Source organism: Caretta caretta, chromosome 24 (assembly GCF_965140235.1).
Source record: "Caretta caretta isolate rCarCar2 chromosome 24, rCarCar1.hap1, whole genome shotgun sequence".
Lineage (NCBI taxonomy): Eukaryota > Metazoa > Chordata > Testudines > Cheloniidae > Caretta > Caretta caretta.
Genome location: NC_134229.1, coordinates 14,300,678 through 14,314,998, shown reverse-complemented (window position 1 = coordinate 14,314,998; position 14,321 = coordinate 14,300,678). Strand labels below are relative to the sequence as shown.

At 52.8% G+C, this 14,321-nt stretch overlaps 1 protein-coding gene across 1 annotated transcript in view; it reads left to right on the top strand.

Moving 5' to 3' along the window:
- The window catches only part of LOC125626110 (uncharacterized), a 143,453-nt gene that overhangs the window by 87,967 nt on the left and 41,165 nt on the right, over positions 1-14,321 (top strand). The window contains exons 41-49 of the mRNA XM_075123029.1: positions 966-1,539; positions 2,917-3,515; positions 5,366-5,927; positions 6,916-7,505; positions 7,935-8,508; positions 9,430-9,629; positions 10,027-10,168; positions 10,739-11,070; positions 12,379-12,952. Coding sequence (XP_074979130.1) covers positions 966-1,539; positions 2,917-3,515; positions 5,366-5,927; positions 6,916-7,505; positions 7,935-8,508; positions 9,430-9,629; positions 10,027-10,168; positions 10,739-11,070; positions 12,379-12,952 — 4,147 coding nt within the window. The remainder of the gene's footprint in view (positions 1-965; positions 1,540-2,916; positions 3,516-5,365; positions 5,928-6,915; positions 7,506-7,934; positions 8,509-9,429; positions 9,630-10,026; positions 10,169-10,738; positions 11,071-12,378; positions 12,953-14,321) is intronic.

Genomic DNA, 14,321 nt, shown 5'->3' with positions numbered 1-14,321 from the left:
CATACACAGCTATCTATCTCTCTGTGCTGGTTGAAGACCAATTTTCTTTTGGAAAATGTCAACATCTCTTTTCTTCCATTCATACAAATGGGCCAGTACTTTTGTTTGTTTCTTTTTCAAGAATTTCTGCTGAATCAGGTCCTTTGTTTTGAAATAGGTATTTTTTTTAAAAAAAAGAAATGATATTTAGAAATTTTAAAATAGAAATTTTTCCAGATTATCAGAAAGAAAATCCCCTTTTTGTGATCTCCAAGTGGCCATGAAAAGAAACAAGATCGAAAATGACAACATTCCAAAAGAAGAACAGAATAAGCGAGAAATGAACCGATTTAAAATTATCTGCTCCGGGCCCCTGGGCCCTCCCAATTCACCTGGGCAATCTTGCCTCCATGGACCACATAGGATCCCCCAGTCAGCCTAGGTCCCCCAGAACTCTTGTTCTACCAGTTTCCCCATGTCGCGGGATCCCTCCAGGCCGCACAGGCTAAACAGTTCCTGTCTTCCTTCTACAACTCTCTCGCTCTCTCTCTCTAGCTCTTTGGTTTTGTACTGCCGCCCATCATCATAGGAGCCAACCATCCTCTACATAACATGTACTGACCAGAGTAAAGTCTCTGCTCCAATCCATGGAGCTTCTGGCTTTTCTCCTCTTTTTGGGGTAGAAAAATCTCCACTTGCAGTAGGATTTTGTGGTGAGCTGGGTGGGTTTCAAGCTGTGAATATCACTGCTTCGTTCTTGTCAGGAAGCTTTATTAAAGGGGAGTCCGGGTCACACTCTGGATTTATCTAATCTGCACTGGGAATTCATTCCACAGCCAGATCCCCTGGACAGAGAACATTTGATCTATGAGGACTCAAGTGCTTAATTGGGGCTTTCTAATCTTTCTTGTCCCAGAGGAGCAGAACTCTTGGAAGAGGTGAGATGAAAAGAGAAATAACCGTTGGTTCTTTCCTCCTATCTCTAGATCAATGACGTGACCACCAGCTTGCCGGTGACCCTGGAAGACGGTAAAATCAAGCTCTACCAGAGCGGTCTCAGTGCTATCCTGCGGACAGACTTTGGTCTGCAGGTGTCGTATGACTGGAATTGGCACCTGATCATCACCCTCCCCAGCAGCTATTATGGGGTCATGGGCGGCCTTTGTGGGAACTTCAACCAAAAGCGTGGAGATGACATGACGTCACCCAATGGCACCCGAGTCTCTTCCATCGTGGAGTGGGCCAGGAGCTGGAAAGTCAAAGACCGGGACCCCTTCTGCTGGGATGATTGCAAAGGGACATGCCCGACGTGCGATAAGAGCAAGCAGAAGATCTACGGGGGCGACGAATATTGTGGTTTGATCAGCAAAAGACCAGGAGGGCCCTTCAGAGAGTGTCACTCCAAAGTGAGCCCCCAGGACATTTTTGACAGCTGCATCTACGACGTGTGTCTGAACGGGGGAGCCAAGAACATCCTGTGCCAGGCGCTGGAGGCCTATGCAGCCATCTGCAAGAAACAGGGCATCACCGTCTATGACTGGAGGACACCGTCCGGCTGCGGTGAGCTCGGTGGTTTGTTTTTTTTATTGACAAAAGCAGCAATTAGACTAGAGTTACTGTGCTGCTTGAGGAGATGGCCAGTGGGCGGAGTGTCAGGGCAGACACCAGGCCTAGATCCTGCACCTTGGCAACTAGACACCATGGGGATGTGGGCTTGAGAAGCCCCTATAAGAGACTAGCTAGATTGAGAATCGATGGACACATGGTTTTCATAGATTGGGTTAGATGAGAGAAAGGAAGAGTCTCCAAATATTGTTAGGAGGATGGATTAGATGAATAGGGAGATTAAACAGGTTTAATAGATTGGTAGATGGATTAGATGGATTGGGTGATTAAATAGATTCACTGGAGGATACGTGGATAAAATGAATGGAGAGATTAAATGGGTGTAATAGACGGATAGGTGGGTTCGATGGATAGAGAGATAAAGAGATTTAATGGATGGATAAATGGATTAGGTGCACGGGGAGATAAAGTCAATTAGAGGTAAAGATTGGTCGATTGGATGCTGAGCCAGAGGGACGGCTGGCTAAACGGGTGGGGGGGAGAGATAGCTCAGTGGTTTGAGCATTGGCCTGCTAAACCCTGGGTTGTGAGTTCAATCCTTGAGGGGGCCATTTCGGGGGCAAAACTTGGGGGATTGGTCCTGCTTTGAGCAGGGGGTTGGATTAGATGACCTCCTGAGGTTCCTTCCAAGCTTGATATTCTATGATTCCATGATTAGGTTCTAGATTAGACAGATATAGATACTCCTGGATGTACACGTCAATTAGATGGAGGCAACGACAAAGATTTATTACAATCTAATGTAAAGAAAATCTCACTTCCGCACTTCAAAGACGGGGTGTTCAGCAATGTGTAAGAGGGATGTAAGTGAAGAATAGAAAAGCGGGATGGATTTGGTGGGTGAAGTGTCTGGAAGAGAGGGATGGATCAGAAAGCGATGGAAAGATGGACCCATCCGAAATACTACCTAAAAATACAGGGTCCCAACCCAGTAGGATCTCCTGAGTCTTTCCACTTCCGCGGGACGTGTGCTGAGTCTGAGGTCATCTGGCGTGGGCGGGGCTCCAGAGGAGGCCTTGACAAGTGAGGTCTCATCTGCTCTGGGTGCACTTTGCAGATTTTCTTGGATTTTCTATACAAAGAGAGCATTTCCCTGCTCTCCCAGCTAGCAAACTCCTTTTGCCCAACGGGGTTGTTCCCTGTGCTGTACTCCAGAGGTGGCCTTAGTGTGGCTGCTTGTACATCGGGCCTGTGATATAGAGGATGCCGATTGCACATTAGAATTTCTCTCTAGCTCTTGCTGCATGTAAGCAGGTGTTTTTAGTTCATTTCCTGTGATGTTAAATCTCCCCCTCTCTGACCCCCTCCCAGTCCTGCCCTGCCCTGAGAACAGCCACTACGAGGCCTGTGGGAACGCCTGCCCGGCCAGCTGCTCCGACCAAACCGCCAACTCCTCCTGCCTGGAGCCCTGCGTGGAGACCTGCCAGTGCGACAACGGTTACGTCCTGAGTGCCGGCCAGTGTGTCCCCGTGGAGAGCTGTGGCTGTGACTACAATGGCCGCTACTACAAACCCAACGAGGAGTTCTGGGCCGATGAGAACTGCCTCTCTCGGTGCAGATGTGATCCCAGCTTGGGCATGGTGCTTTGCCAGGAGACCGGCTGCAAGGCCAGCGAGAGATGCGCCGTGATCAACGGGGTCCGTGGCTGCTCCCCAATCAGCTACTCCACCTGCACGGCCTCCGGAGACCCTCACTACACCACCTTCGACGGGAAAAAGTACGATTTCATGGGCACCTGCATCTACCTTCTGGCTGGGGTCTGCTCCGAGGACCCCACGCTCACCCCATTCAACATCAAGGTGGAGAATAACAACCGCGGCAGCAAGGCCGTGTCCTACACCAAAGTGGTGACCTTGGAGGTCTACGGTAGAAACATCACTGTCAGCCAGCAATATCCCCGCAAGATCAAGGTAGGGACGGAGAGCCACAGGACTACAGTCAACAGGGTGCCCTTGTTGCCAAGAAGGCCAATGGCATTTTGGGATGTATAAGTAGGGGCATTGCCAGCAGATCAAGGGATGTGATCGTTCCCCTCTATTCCATATTGGTGAGGCCTCATCTGGAGTACTAGTGTCCAGTTTTGGGCCCCACGCTAGAAGAAGGATGTGGAAAAATTGGAAAACGTCCAGCGGAGGGCAAGAAAAATGATTAGGGGACTGGAACACATGACTTATGAGGAGAGGCTGAGGGAACTGGGATTGTTTAGTCTGCGGAAGAGAAGAATGAGGGGGGATTTGATAGCTGCTTTCAACTACCTGAAAGGGGGTTCCAAAGAGGATGGATCTAGACTGTTCTCAGTGGTAGCAGATGACAGAATGAGGAGTAATGGTCTCAAGTTGCAGTGAGGGAGGTTTAGGTTGGCTATTAGGAAAAACTTTTTCACTAGGAGTGTTGTGAAACGCTGGAATGCGTTACCTCGGGAGGTGGTGGAATCTCCTTCCTTGGAAGATTTTAAGGTCAGGCTTGACAAAGCCCTGGCTGGGATGATTTAGTTGGGGATTGGTCCTGCTTTGAGCAGGGGCTCGGACTAGATGACCTCCTGAGGTCCCTTCCAACCCTGATATTCTATGATTCTATGACTTCTCGGGGAGCTGTGAGCAGGAACTCTTGCTGTTGATGATACATTACCCATTATTTCTCTCCCCGTTTCAGAAAGGAGACCTGCGTCCATTGTACACTGAGCTGGTGGTGGGTGTGTGGGAAGGAACTGAGTGCCTCTTTGCGAATATATAGGGCAGGATTTTCTCCTCTCCATCAGGGCCGTTTTGCCACTGTAACTGCTGTGCATTCAACTGACTCACTCATTTAGCTGGGGATCGGGTCCCATTCCCTCCACAGGAGCTATGGCCAATTCCCACCAGCTGGGGATCTGGCCCCATTGACTCCAGGGGAGTCAACACCCTAAAAGCTTCCTCCACTAAAGTACTTGATCCTGACTTCTGTTGCACGAAGGCCCTTTCCAGGTATCTGACAGCAGAAAGTTGGGAGTCAACCGCATTTACACTGCCCAAGGGGTGTGAGAGAGTCTTAGGGCTGTTTCCAAATAAACTGCTAATGTGGCACAATGGACTTGCCGTAGCTGCGGCGCTTCAGTGAAGAGGCTGCCAATGCCAATGGCAGGAGTTCTCCCATTGGTGTAGGTAAGACACCTTCACAAGAGGCACTCGCTAGGTTGACAGGAGAATTCTCCCGTTGACCTGGCAACGTCTACACCAGGGGTCAGGTCAGTTTAACTGCGTGGGTCAGGGGTGTGGAGTTTTCACACCCCGGAGCGATAGTGATACTGCCCTAATTTACTAGTGTAGAGCAGGCCTTCGTGTAATTGGGAATTCAGACCATCCCCAAGACGTGTGTTCCAGATAGACAGGCTCTTTGTGAACCTGTCCTGCAAAGCTGCTCTCATCGCTAGACCCCACTCCCTGACCAGAGCTGGGGTTAGAACCCAAGAGTCCTAGCTCCCAGCCGCCGCGCTCCAACCACTGCCCTCCCAGAGTTGAGGATAGGAGCCAGGAATCCTGATTCCCATCCCCCTCTGCTGTAACCCACCACATCTCAATCCTCTCCCGGAACGGGGGATAGGACTCAGGAGTCCTGGCTCCCAGCCTCCCCTGCTCAAAGCTACTAGGCCCCACCCCATTTCTTCCCTTCCCTTCGCCACCCCTCCCTGAGCCAGGAATAAAACCCAGGAGTCCTGGGTCCCCACCTTCTGCCTGCAGTATTCATTCAAAATTAACCCCTGGCCCTGCCGCGTCTGTTCCAGGTGGACGGAGTCTTTGTGGCCCTGCCTTTCTACCATGAGGAGAAGCTACAGGCTTACGTCAGCGGAGCCCAAGTCCTCATCAAGACCGCCTTCGCGCTGAGGGTGACCTTCGACGGGAGCCTGGTCCGGGTCACTGTGCCCAACACCTACGCCAACGCCCTCTGCGGCCTGTGCGGTGACAACAACCAAACTGCCAGTGACGACCTGACCATGAGAGACGGGAGACGGGCAGCCAACGCCGTCCAGTTCGCAGAGAGCTGGAAGGTGGGGGAGGTCCCGGGCTGCTCAGACAGCTGCACCGGGAAGTGCCTGGTCTGCAGTGAGGCTCAGAGACAACCCTACAAGGGAGATCGGTACTGCGGGGTCATCACCAGAGGGGACGGACCGTTCAGAGAGTGCCACGGAGTCATCGACCCAGCCCCTTTCTTCGACGACTGCGTCTTTGACACCTGCCAGTACAAGGGTCTCCGGGATGCTCTCTGCAGTGCCATCAGCGCCTACGTGATGGCCTGCCAGGCCAGGGGCATCCGGATGGGGCAGTGGAGATCAGCCTCATTCTGCAGTGAGTGTCGCCTACTAGAATCTGCTTTAAGGACTGGCTAGTCTCCATGTGCAGCACCCTCTGCAGGGGGCTCAGAAGGGCTCAGCCGTGTGTCTCTGGCCTTACACACCTATCAGCTTGCAGTAGTGTTGCCAACCGTAAAGGTCACCTACTCAGCTTTGCTTTATCTTTGTGCTATAGCAATGTAATCCTGTCTCCTTGCTGGCACCTGTCTCCCAGGGGTTGGAAATACTTTGCCAACACTAGAATCATAGAATCATAGAATATCAGGGTTGGAAGGGACCTCAGGAGGTCATCTAGTCCAACCCACTAGTCGTCCTTCCCGTCAGGGTGCAGGAAAACGGACACCGAAAGAACTAAAGCAAGTAACTCAGAGTCACCCGAGAAGCCAGTGGCAGAAGCCAGGTATCCTGACTCCCAGTCCTCCATCACTAAACATTACACAGCAGCCCACTCCAGAATTTGGGACTCACCTTGCAACACGTCCCCTTGTCTGCAGCTCTTACCACTAGACCAAACGCCCCTCCAAGAGTCCGAAAGAAAACCCCGGAGTCCTGACTCCTTCCCAGCCCTTCTGGGACTAAGCTACTAGATCCTCATCCCTTCCCAGAGCTGGCAATAGAACCCAGAAAACCTGATTGCAAGCCCTCCAGCTCTGATTTGCTAGATCCCTTTGACTGCTCACAGCAAGGAATAGAACCCAGGAGCCCTGAGTGCCAATCTCCCCTGCTTTTAACCGCTAGACGCCACTGTCCCCCCAGAGCCAATGACAGAGCCTAGCAGTCCTGGCTCCCAGCCCTCCCTGCTCTAAGCCAGGGAACCCCACTTCCCGCCCTGAACCATGACTAGAACCCAGGAGTTTTGGCTCCCAGTTCCCGCCAACAACACGATTGTAAGTGATACCTGCACATTTTCTTCTGGTGGTGCATTAATTTAAGAAGCTTTCTCTCACGGCCATCTGCACGTTCCCTCTGCCCCTCTCCTACAGGTCCCACCTGCCCCAGTAACTTCCACTACGAGCTCTGTGGGAGCGGCTGCCCTGCCACCTGCCACGGGCTCTCGGCGCCGGACGGCTGCAATGCCCCCTGTGCTGAAGGGTGTTTCTGCGACGCTGGGTTCCTCCTGAGCGGAGACCGGTGCGTCCCCGTCGTGCAGTGCGGCTGTGTGCACCAGGGCAGGTACTACAGGAAGGGAGAGGAGTTCTACGCCAGCGCCTCCTGCCGGGAGCGGTGCCGGTGCCAAGACAACGGGGTCGTCCAGTGTCGGGAGGCCTCCTGTGGAGCCAACGAGCAGTGCAAGGTGGCGGATGGCGTCCGGAAATGCCACCCTGTCGGATCTGCAACGTGTTCTGCTGCCGGAGACCCCCACTACCTCTCCTTCGACGGAGTTGCCTTCGATTTCCAAGGCACCTGCACCTACATCCTGGCCAAGACCTGCGCTGACGCCGGGAACCTGACATCCTTCTCCATGAAGGTGGAGAACAAGCCCTGGGGCAATGGCAAGGTGTCTGTCACCAAGCTGGTGTCCGTGGAGGTCTACGGGCTCACGCTTACCCTGCTGCAGAACAGGAAGGGGCTCGTCATGGTAAGTCCTGCTCAAGATGTTCCTGCAATGGGGCAGCCCCACTGATGTGGCAATGCAAGGGGCACTTGTCTCCTGGGTCACTCATTAGGAGTGCACAGGCAGGAGGGGTCAGACATTCAGGTTCTGATCCTGACCTTACTGGCACCAGTGCCAGTCTAGAGGCATCCCACTGAAGAAAGCAGAATCGCTCTGGATTTTCTCTGGGACAAGTGAGATCATCATCCAGCCCTCAGCGTATTACGCTCAGTGGATGATTGCAGAGTAAGCCCAGGGATCTGAGATCAGAAATGGCCATAATTTCATTGAGTTCAGTGGAGTCACAACAGATTTGCCCAGGTGTCATCGAGACCCTATCTTGTGCCCATAGCCCACCCCAACAACATCCACTGCCCCGGCTCACAGGGAATACTCTGTGTCTTCCAGGTGGACGGGGTGTTCCACAACCTGCCTGTGATCGTGGCCGATGGGCAGCTCCGAGCGTATCAGCACGGCAGGAACGTCCTTGTGCAAACTGACTTCGGCCTCACCGTGAGCTACGACCTGGTTTACCAGGCCAGAGTCACTGTCCCGGGGAACTACCAGGGCCAGACGTGCGGCCTGTGCGGGAACTACAATGGTCGTCGGGACGACGAGTTCCTGCTCCCCGACGGCAGCGCGGCCCCTGACGTGGCAGCCTTTGGTTCCGCCTGGAAAGTCCCGATCCCGGGGGTGGCCTGTGACGACGGATGCGCCGGGAACAGCTGCCCGGTCTGCAAGGAGAAGAAGAAGGAGTTCTTCAAACAGCGCAACTACTGCGGGCTGCTCACGGCCCCCGACGGCCCCTTCGCCTCCTGCCACGGCACGGTCAGCCCCAGCGTGTATTTCAACAACTGCCTGTATGATGTGTGCTTGGGCAACGGGGACTCCCAGGTCCTGTGCCAGAGCGTCCACAGCTACGTGACGGCCTGCCAAGAGGCCGGGGCCCCTGTCCAGCCCTGGAGGAGCGCCTCCTTCTGCCGTAAGTGCCGCGATGCTGGTGTAGCAGAAGGGCCTATCCCACTCGCTCCCCTCCCGCTGGGGGGCGGGGAGAGCGATTCTAGGTATCTCATTCCAGGCCTCTGGGCTTCTTGAGAGACTCCTTTGGGTGGGAACCAACAAGGTCATATTCCCTTATAAAGGTGACCTGGTCCTCTCGTCCCTGTCAGATTCTCCTCTCCTTCATGTCTGTCCCTCTGAGCCTGAGGTGGGCAAACTACAACCCGTGGGCCACACCCGGCCCACTGGACCCTCCTGCCCGGCCCCTGAGCTCCTGGCCCGGGAGGCTTGCCCGGCGCCATGCTCTGGGAGGCAGGGCGGTGAGCTCCTGGGGCAGCGTAGCTGCGGAGCCCGGCCTGACCCGGTCTCTGTGCTGCGCTGTGTGTGGCTGGCTCCAGCCGGGCTGCGCTGTGTGTGGCTGTAGCACCGGCAGCCAGGCAGCGTGGTAAGGGGGCAGGGAGCCGGGGGGTTGGATAGTGGGAGGGGAGTTTGAGGTGGTGGTCGGGGGTCGCAGTGCGGATAGGGGTCGGGGCGGTCAGAAGGCGGGGAACAGGGGGGTTGAATGGGTGCAGGGGTCTCTGGGGGAGGAAGTCATGAAGGAGAGGGGGTTGGATGGGGCGGCAGGAGTCAGTCAGGGACGGGGGATCTGGGGTCAGTCAGGGGACAGGAAGAAGGGGTGGTTGGATGGGGCAGGAGTCCAGGGTGGGAGGGGGCTGTCAGGGGACCAGAAGCAGGGGGGCGTGGATAGCGGGTGGCGGCCGGGCCACGCCCCCCTCCCCTAACCAGCCCTCCATACAATTTCCAAAACCCGATGCCGCCCTCAGGCCAAAAAGTTTGCCTGCCCCTGCTCTAAGTTGTGGGCTGAGATCTCTCCAGCCATCAGTTGCTTCTTTCTCTGCCTTAGCTCTGCGCTGCCCGGCCAACAGTCACTACGAGGTGTGCGCCGACCTCTGCACCACTACCTGTGCCAGGATCACCGACGCCAGGAAGTGCCCAGACACCTGCGCCGAAGGCTGCCAGTGCGACGATGGCTTCCTCTTCGATGGCCAGGGCTGCGTGGCTCTGCAGAGCTGTGGGTGCTTCAAGAAGGGGATATATTACCAGGTACCGCCCCCTGCTGGGGTGTTAACTCCTATCCAGTCACGTCCTTCACGCCCTGCTCTCATCAGCCATGTTGGATCAGACCATTGTCGGTTGCCAATGGCAATACATGAATCTCTGTTGAAAGGCACTAATGGCACAATCCTGGTTCCATGAACCGTGTCTCTGGCAGGGCGGTGGAGTCTAGTGGTTAGAGCAGGGAGCTGGAAGTCAGGACTCCTCGGTTCTCTCCCCAGCTCCGGGAAGGCAGTCGTGCCAAGTGGAGTAGAGCGGCTGCGGACTGGGAGATAAGACACTCGGTTCTAGTCCCAGATATGGCCTCCCTGTAAATGAACATCTCCGCACTGAAAAACTACCGTTCCCCGGGCTACATTGTGTTCTTTGCCCTTTTTTCAAACAGCCTAATGAGACGGTTCTGACCAACAAGTGCCAGCAAAGCTGCACCTGCACTCCTGCCCAAGGGGTGACCTGCGAAGCCCACAGCTGCACCAGGGATGAAACCTGTCAGATCAGAGATGGAGTCATGCAATGCATCCACAGAGGTGAAAGAGAGTGCAAGAGTTAAACAAGAAGAGAGGTGGACGTAGAGATAGAGAGTCCTTAGAGCAGACTCAGTGGAGTCAGGACAGCCGAGGAGCTGGCGCAGAGTAGAGTTTCCATCCTTAGATCTAGGAAGCGAGTGGGGACTAGTGGTTAGAGCAGGGGGGTTTGTGAGCCTGGACTCCTGGGTTCTATTCACAGCTCTGGGAGGGGTGGGGGCAGGTTACATGGTGGGTTCTCTGGGTTGGAGCCGATGGGCTGGGAGGCAGGCTATGTCAAATCAAGTCATTGATTCTCTCCTGGGCTTTGGACCAGGCACTTGACTGTCAAGAGGTAAAGAAAAGTATCCTCTGGGCCTGCCGCTTTGGTCAAAGGTTGAGGTCCTTACTTGACCTATTTACTTAATCCCTACTCAGGCAGAGCTTTTACAGGAAACCATCTCCCGTTGACTCCTCTCTGGTTGGCCCCTCTTCCGAATGGCTTTGGGTGGGTAACTGGGCCTGTGCTGAACCGAGCTCCCCTGCCCCCCTAGCCCTCACTCTCACGGATTGCTGGGATTTCTCTCCTTTCAGATCCCTGCAAAGTCCTGACATGTCGGGCCAAGGAGACGTGCAAGGTCCAGAACGGCCGTGCGATGTGCGTTCCCAACTTCATTGGAACCTGCTGGGGCTGGGGGGACCCGCACTATCACACCTTCGACGGGCTGAACTTCAACTTCCAGGGCACCTGCACCTACACCCTGGCCAAGTACTGCGGGAGCGACAACACCCTGGTGCCCTTCACCATCGATGAGAAGAACGACAACAGGGGAGGCAACCAGGCTGTCTCCTACGTGCGCCTGACCAACATCTACGTCTATGGCTACAACATCTCCATCTACAAGAAGGAAGTTGGGAAAATCAGAGTGAGTACAAAAGTGCAAAAATGATTGGAGAGCTTGCATTTGGAATAAAAATATCTCCCTATGGGTACATCCATACCCATACACATCTACCTATCCATCCATCCATCCGCATACCCATCTGTCTATATCTCTGTCTATCCTTCCCCATACATATGCATCCATCTTACCATCCAGGCCAAGACAAATCTGTCAATCCATCTGTCAGGATACACATCTATCCGTCCCTCTGTTTGTCCCCATATAGATCTCTCTTTCTCTCCACCCAGCCCATACACATCAATGCGTTTCTCAATCTATCACCATACACATCTGCTTTTTCTCCATCGATCTATCCAACCATCCCCATACACAGCTATCTATCTCTCTGTGCTGGTTGAAGACCAATTTTCTTTTGGAAAATGTCAACATCTCTTTTCTTCCATTCATACAAATGGGCCAGTACTTTTGTTTGTTTCTTTTTCAAGAATTTCTGCTGAATCAGGTCCTTTGTTTTGGAATAGGTATTTTTTGTTAAAAAAAGAAATGATATTTAGAAATTTTAAAATAGAAATTTTTCCAGATTATCAGAAAGAAAATCCCCTTTTTGTGATCTCCAAGTGGCCATGAAAAGAAACAAGATTGAAAATGACAACATTCCAAAAGAAGAACAGAATAAGCGAGAAATGAACCGATTTAAAATTATCTGCTCCGGGCCCCTGGGCCCTCCCAATTCACCTGGGCAATCTTGCCTCCATGGACCACATAGGATCCCCCAGTCAGCCTAGGTCCCCCAGAACTCTTGTTCTACCAGTCTCCCCATGTCGCGGGATCCCTCCAGGCCGCACAGGCTAAACAGTTCCTGTCTTCCTTCCACAACTCTCTCGCTCTCTCTCTCTAGCTCTTTGGTTTTGTACTGCCGCCCATCACCATAGGAGCCAACCATCCTCTACATAACATGTACTGACCAGAGTAAAGTCTCTGCTCCAATCCATGGAGCTTCTGGCTTTTCTCCTCTTTTTGGGGTAGAAAAATCTCCACTTGCAGTAGGATTTTGTGGTGAGTTGGGTGGGTTTCAAGCTGTGAATATCATTGCTTCGTTCTTGTCTGGAAGCTTTATTAAAGGGGAGTCCAGGTCACACTCTGGATTTATCTAATCTGCACTGGGAATTCATTCCACAGCCAGATCCCCTGGACAGAGAACATTTGATCTCTGAGGACTCAAGTGCTTATTTGGGGCTTTCTAATCTTTCTTGTCCCAGAGGAGCAGAACTCTTGGAAGAGGTGAGATGAAAAGAGAAATAACCGTTGGTTCTTTCCTCCTATCTCTAGATTAATGACGTGACCACCAGCTTGCCGGTGACCCTGGAAGACGGTAAAATCAAGCTCTACCAGAGCGGTCTCAGTGCTATCCTGCGGACAGACTTTGGTCTGCAGGTGTCGTATGACTGGAATTGGCACCTGATCATCACCCTCCCCAGCAGCTATTATGGGGCCATGGGCGGCCTTTGTGGGAACTTCAATCAAAAGCGTGGAGATGACATGACGTCACCCGACGGCACCCGAGTCTCTTCCATCGTGGAGTGGGCCAGGAGCTGGAAAGTCAAAGACCGGGACCCCTTCTGCTGGGATGATTGCAAAGGGACATGCCCGACGTGCGATAAGAGCAAGCGGAAGATCTATGGGGGCGACGAATATTGTGGTTTGATCAGCAAAAGACCAGGAGGGCCCTTCAGAGAGTGTCACTCCAAAGTGAGCCCCCAGGACATTTTTGACAGCTGCATCTACGACGTGTGTCTGAACGGGGGAGCCAAGAACATCCTGTGCCAGGCGCTGGAGGCCTACGCAGCCATCTGCAAGAAACAGGGCATCACCGTCTATGACTGGAGGACACCGTCCGGCTGCGGTGAGCTCGGTGGTTTGTTTTTTTTATTGACAAAAGCAGCAATTAGACTAGAGTTACTGTGCTGCTTGAGGAGATGGCCAGTGGGCGGAGTGTCAGGGCAGACACTAGGCCTAGATCCTGCACCTTGGCAACTAGACACCATGGGGATGTGGGCTTGAGAAGCCCCTATAAGAGACTAGCTAGATTGAGAATCGATGGACACATGGTTTTCATAGATTGGGTTAGATGAGAGAAAGGAAGAGTCTCCAAATATTGTAAGGAGGATGGATTAGATGAATAGGGAGATTAAACAGGTTTAATAGATTGGTAGATGGATTAGATGGATTGGGTGATTAAATAGATTCACTGGAGGATACGTGGATAAAATGGATGGAGAGATTAAATGGGTGTAATAGACGGATAGGTGGGTTCGATGGATAGAGAGATAAAGAGATTTAATGGATGGATAAATGGATTAGGTGCACGGGGAGATAAAGTCAATTAGAGGTAAAGATTGGTCGATTGGATGCTGAGTCAGAGGGACGGCTGGCTAAACGGGTGGGGGGGAGAGATAGCTCAGTGGTTTGAGCATTGGCCTGCTAAACCCTGGGTTGTGAGTTCAATCCTTGAGGGGGCCATTTCGGGGGCAAAACTTGGGGGATTGGTCCTGCTTTGAGCAGGGGGTTGGATTAGATGACCTCCTGAGGTTCCTTCCAAGCTTGATATTCTATGATTCCATGATTAGGTTCTAGATTAGACAGATATAGATACTCCTGGATGTACACGTCAATTAGATGGAGGCAACGACAAAGATTTATTACAATCTAATGTAAAGAAAATCTCACTTCCGCACTTCAAAGACGGGGTGTTCAGCAATGTGTAAGAGGGATGTAAGTGAAGAATAGAAAAGCGGGATGGATTTGGTGGGTGAAGTGTCTGGAAGAGAGGGATGGATCAGAAAGCGATGGAAAGATGGACCCATCCGAAATACTACCTGAAAATACAGGGTCCCAACCCAGTAGGATCTCCTGAGTCTTTCCACTTCCGCGGGACGTGTGCTGAGTCTGAGGTCATCTGGCGTGGGCGGGGCTCCAGAGGAGGCCTTGACAAGTGAGGTCTCATCTGCTCTGGGTGCACTTTGCAGATTTTCTTGGATTTTCTATACAAAGAGAGCATTTCCCTGCTCTCCCAGCTAGCAAACTCCTTTGCCCAACGGGGTTGTTCCCTGTGCTGTACTCCAGAGGTGGCCTTAGTGTGGCTGCTTGTACATCGGGCCTGTGATATAGAGGATGCCGATTGCACATTAGAATTTCTCTCTAGCTCTTGCTGCATGTAAGCAGGTGTTTTTAGTTCATTTCCTGTGATGTTAAATCTCCCCCTCTCTGACCCC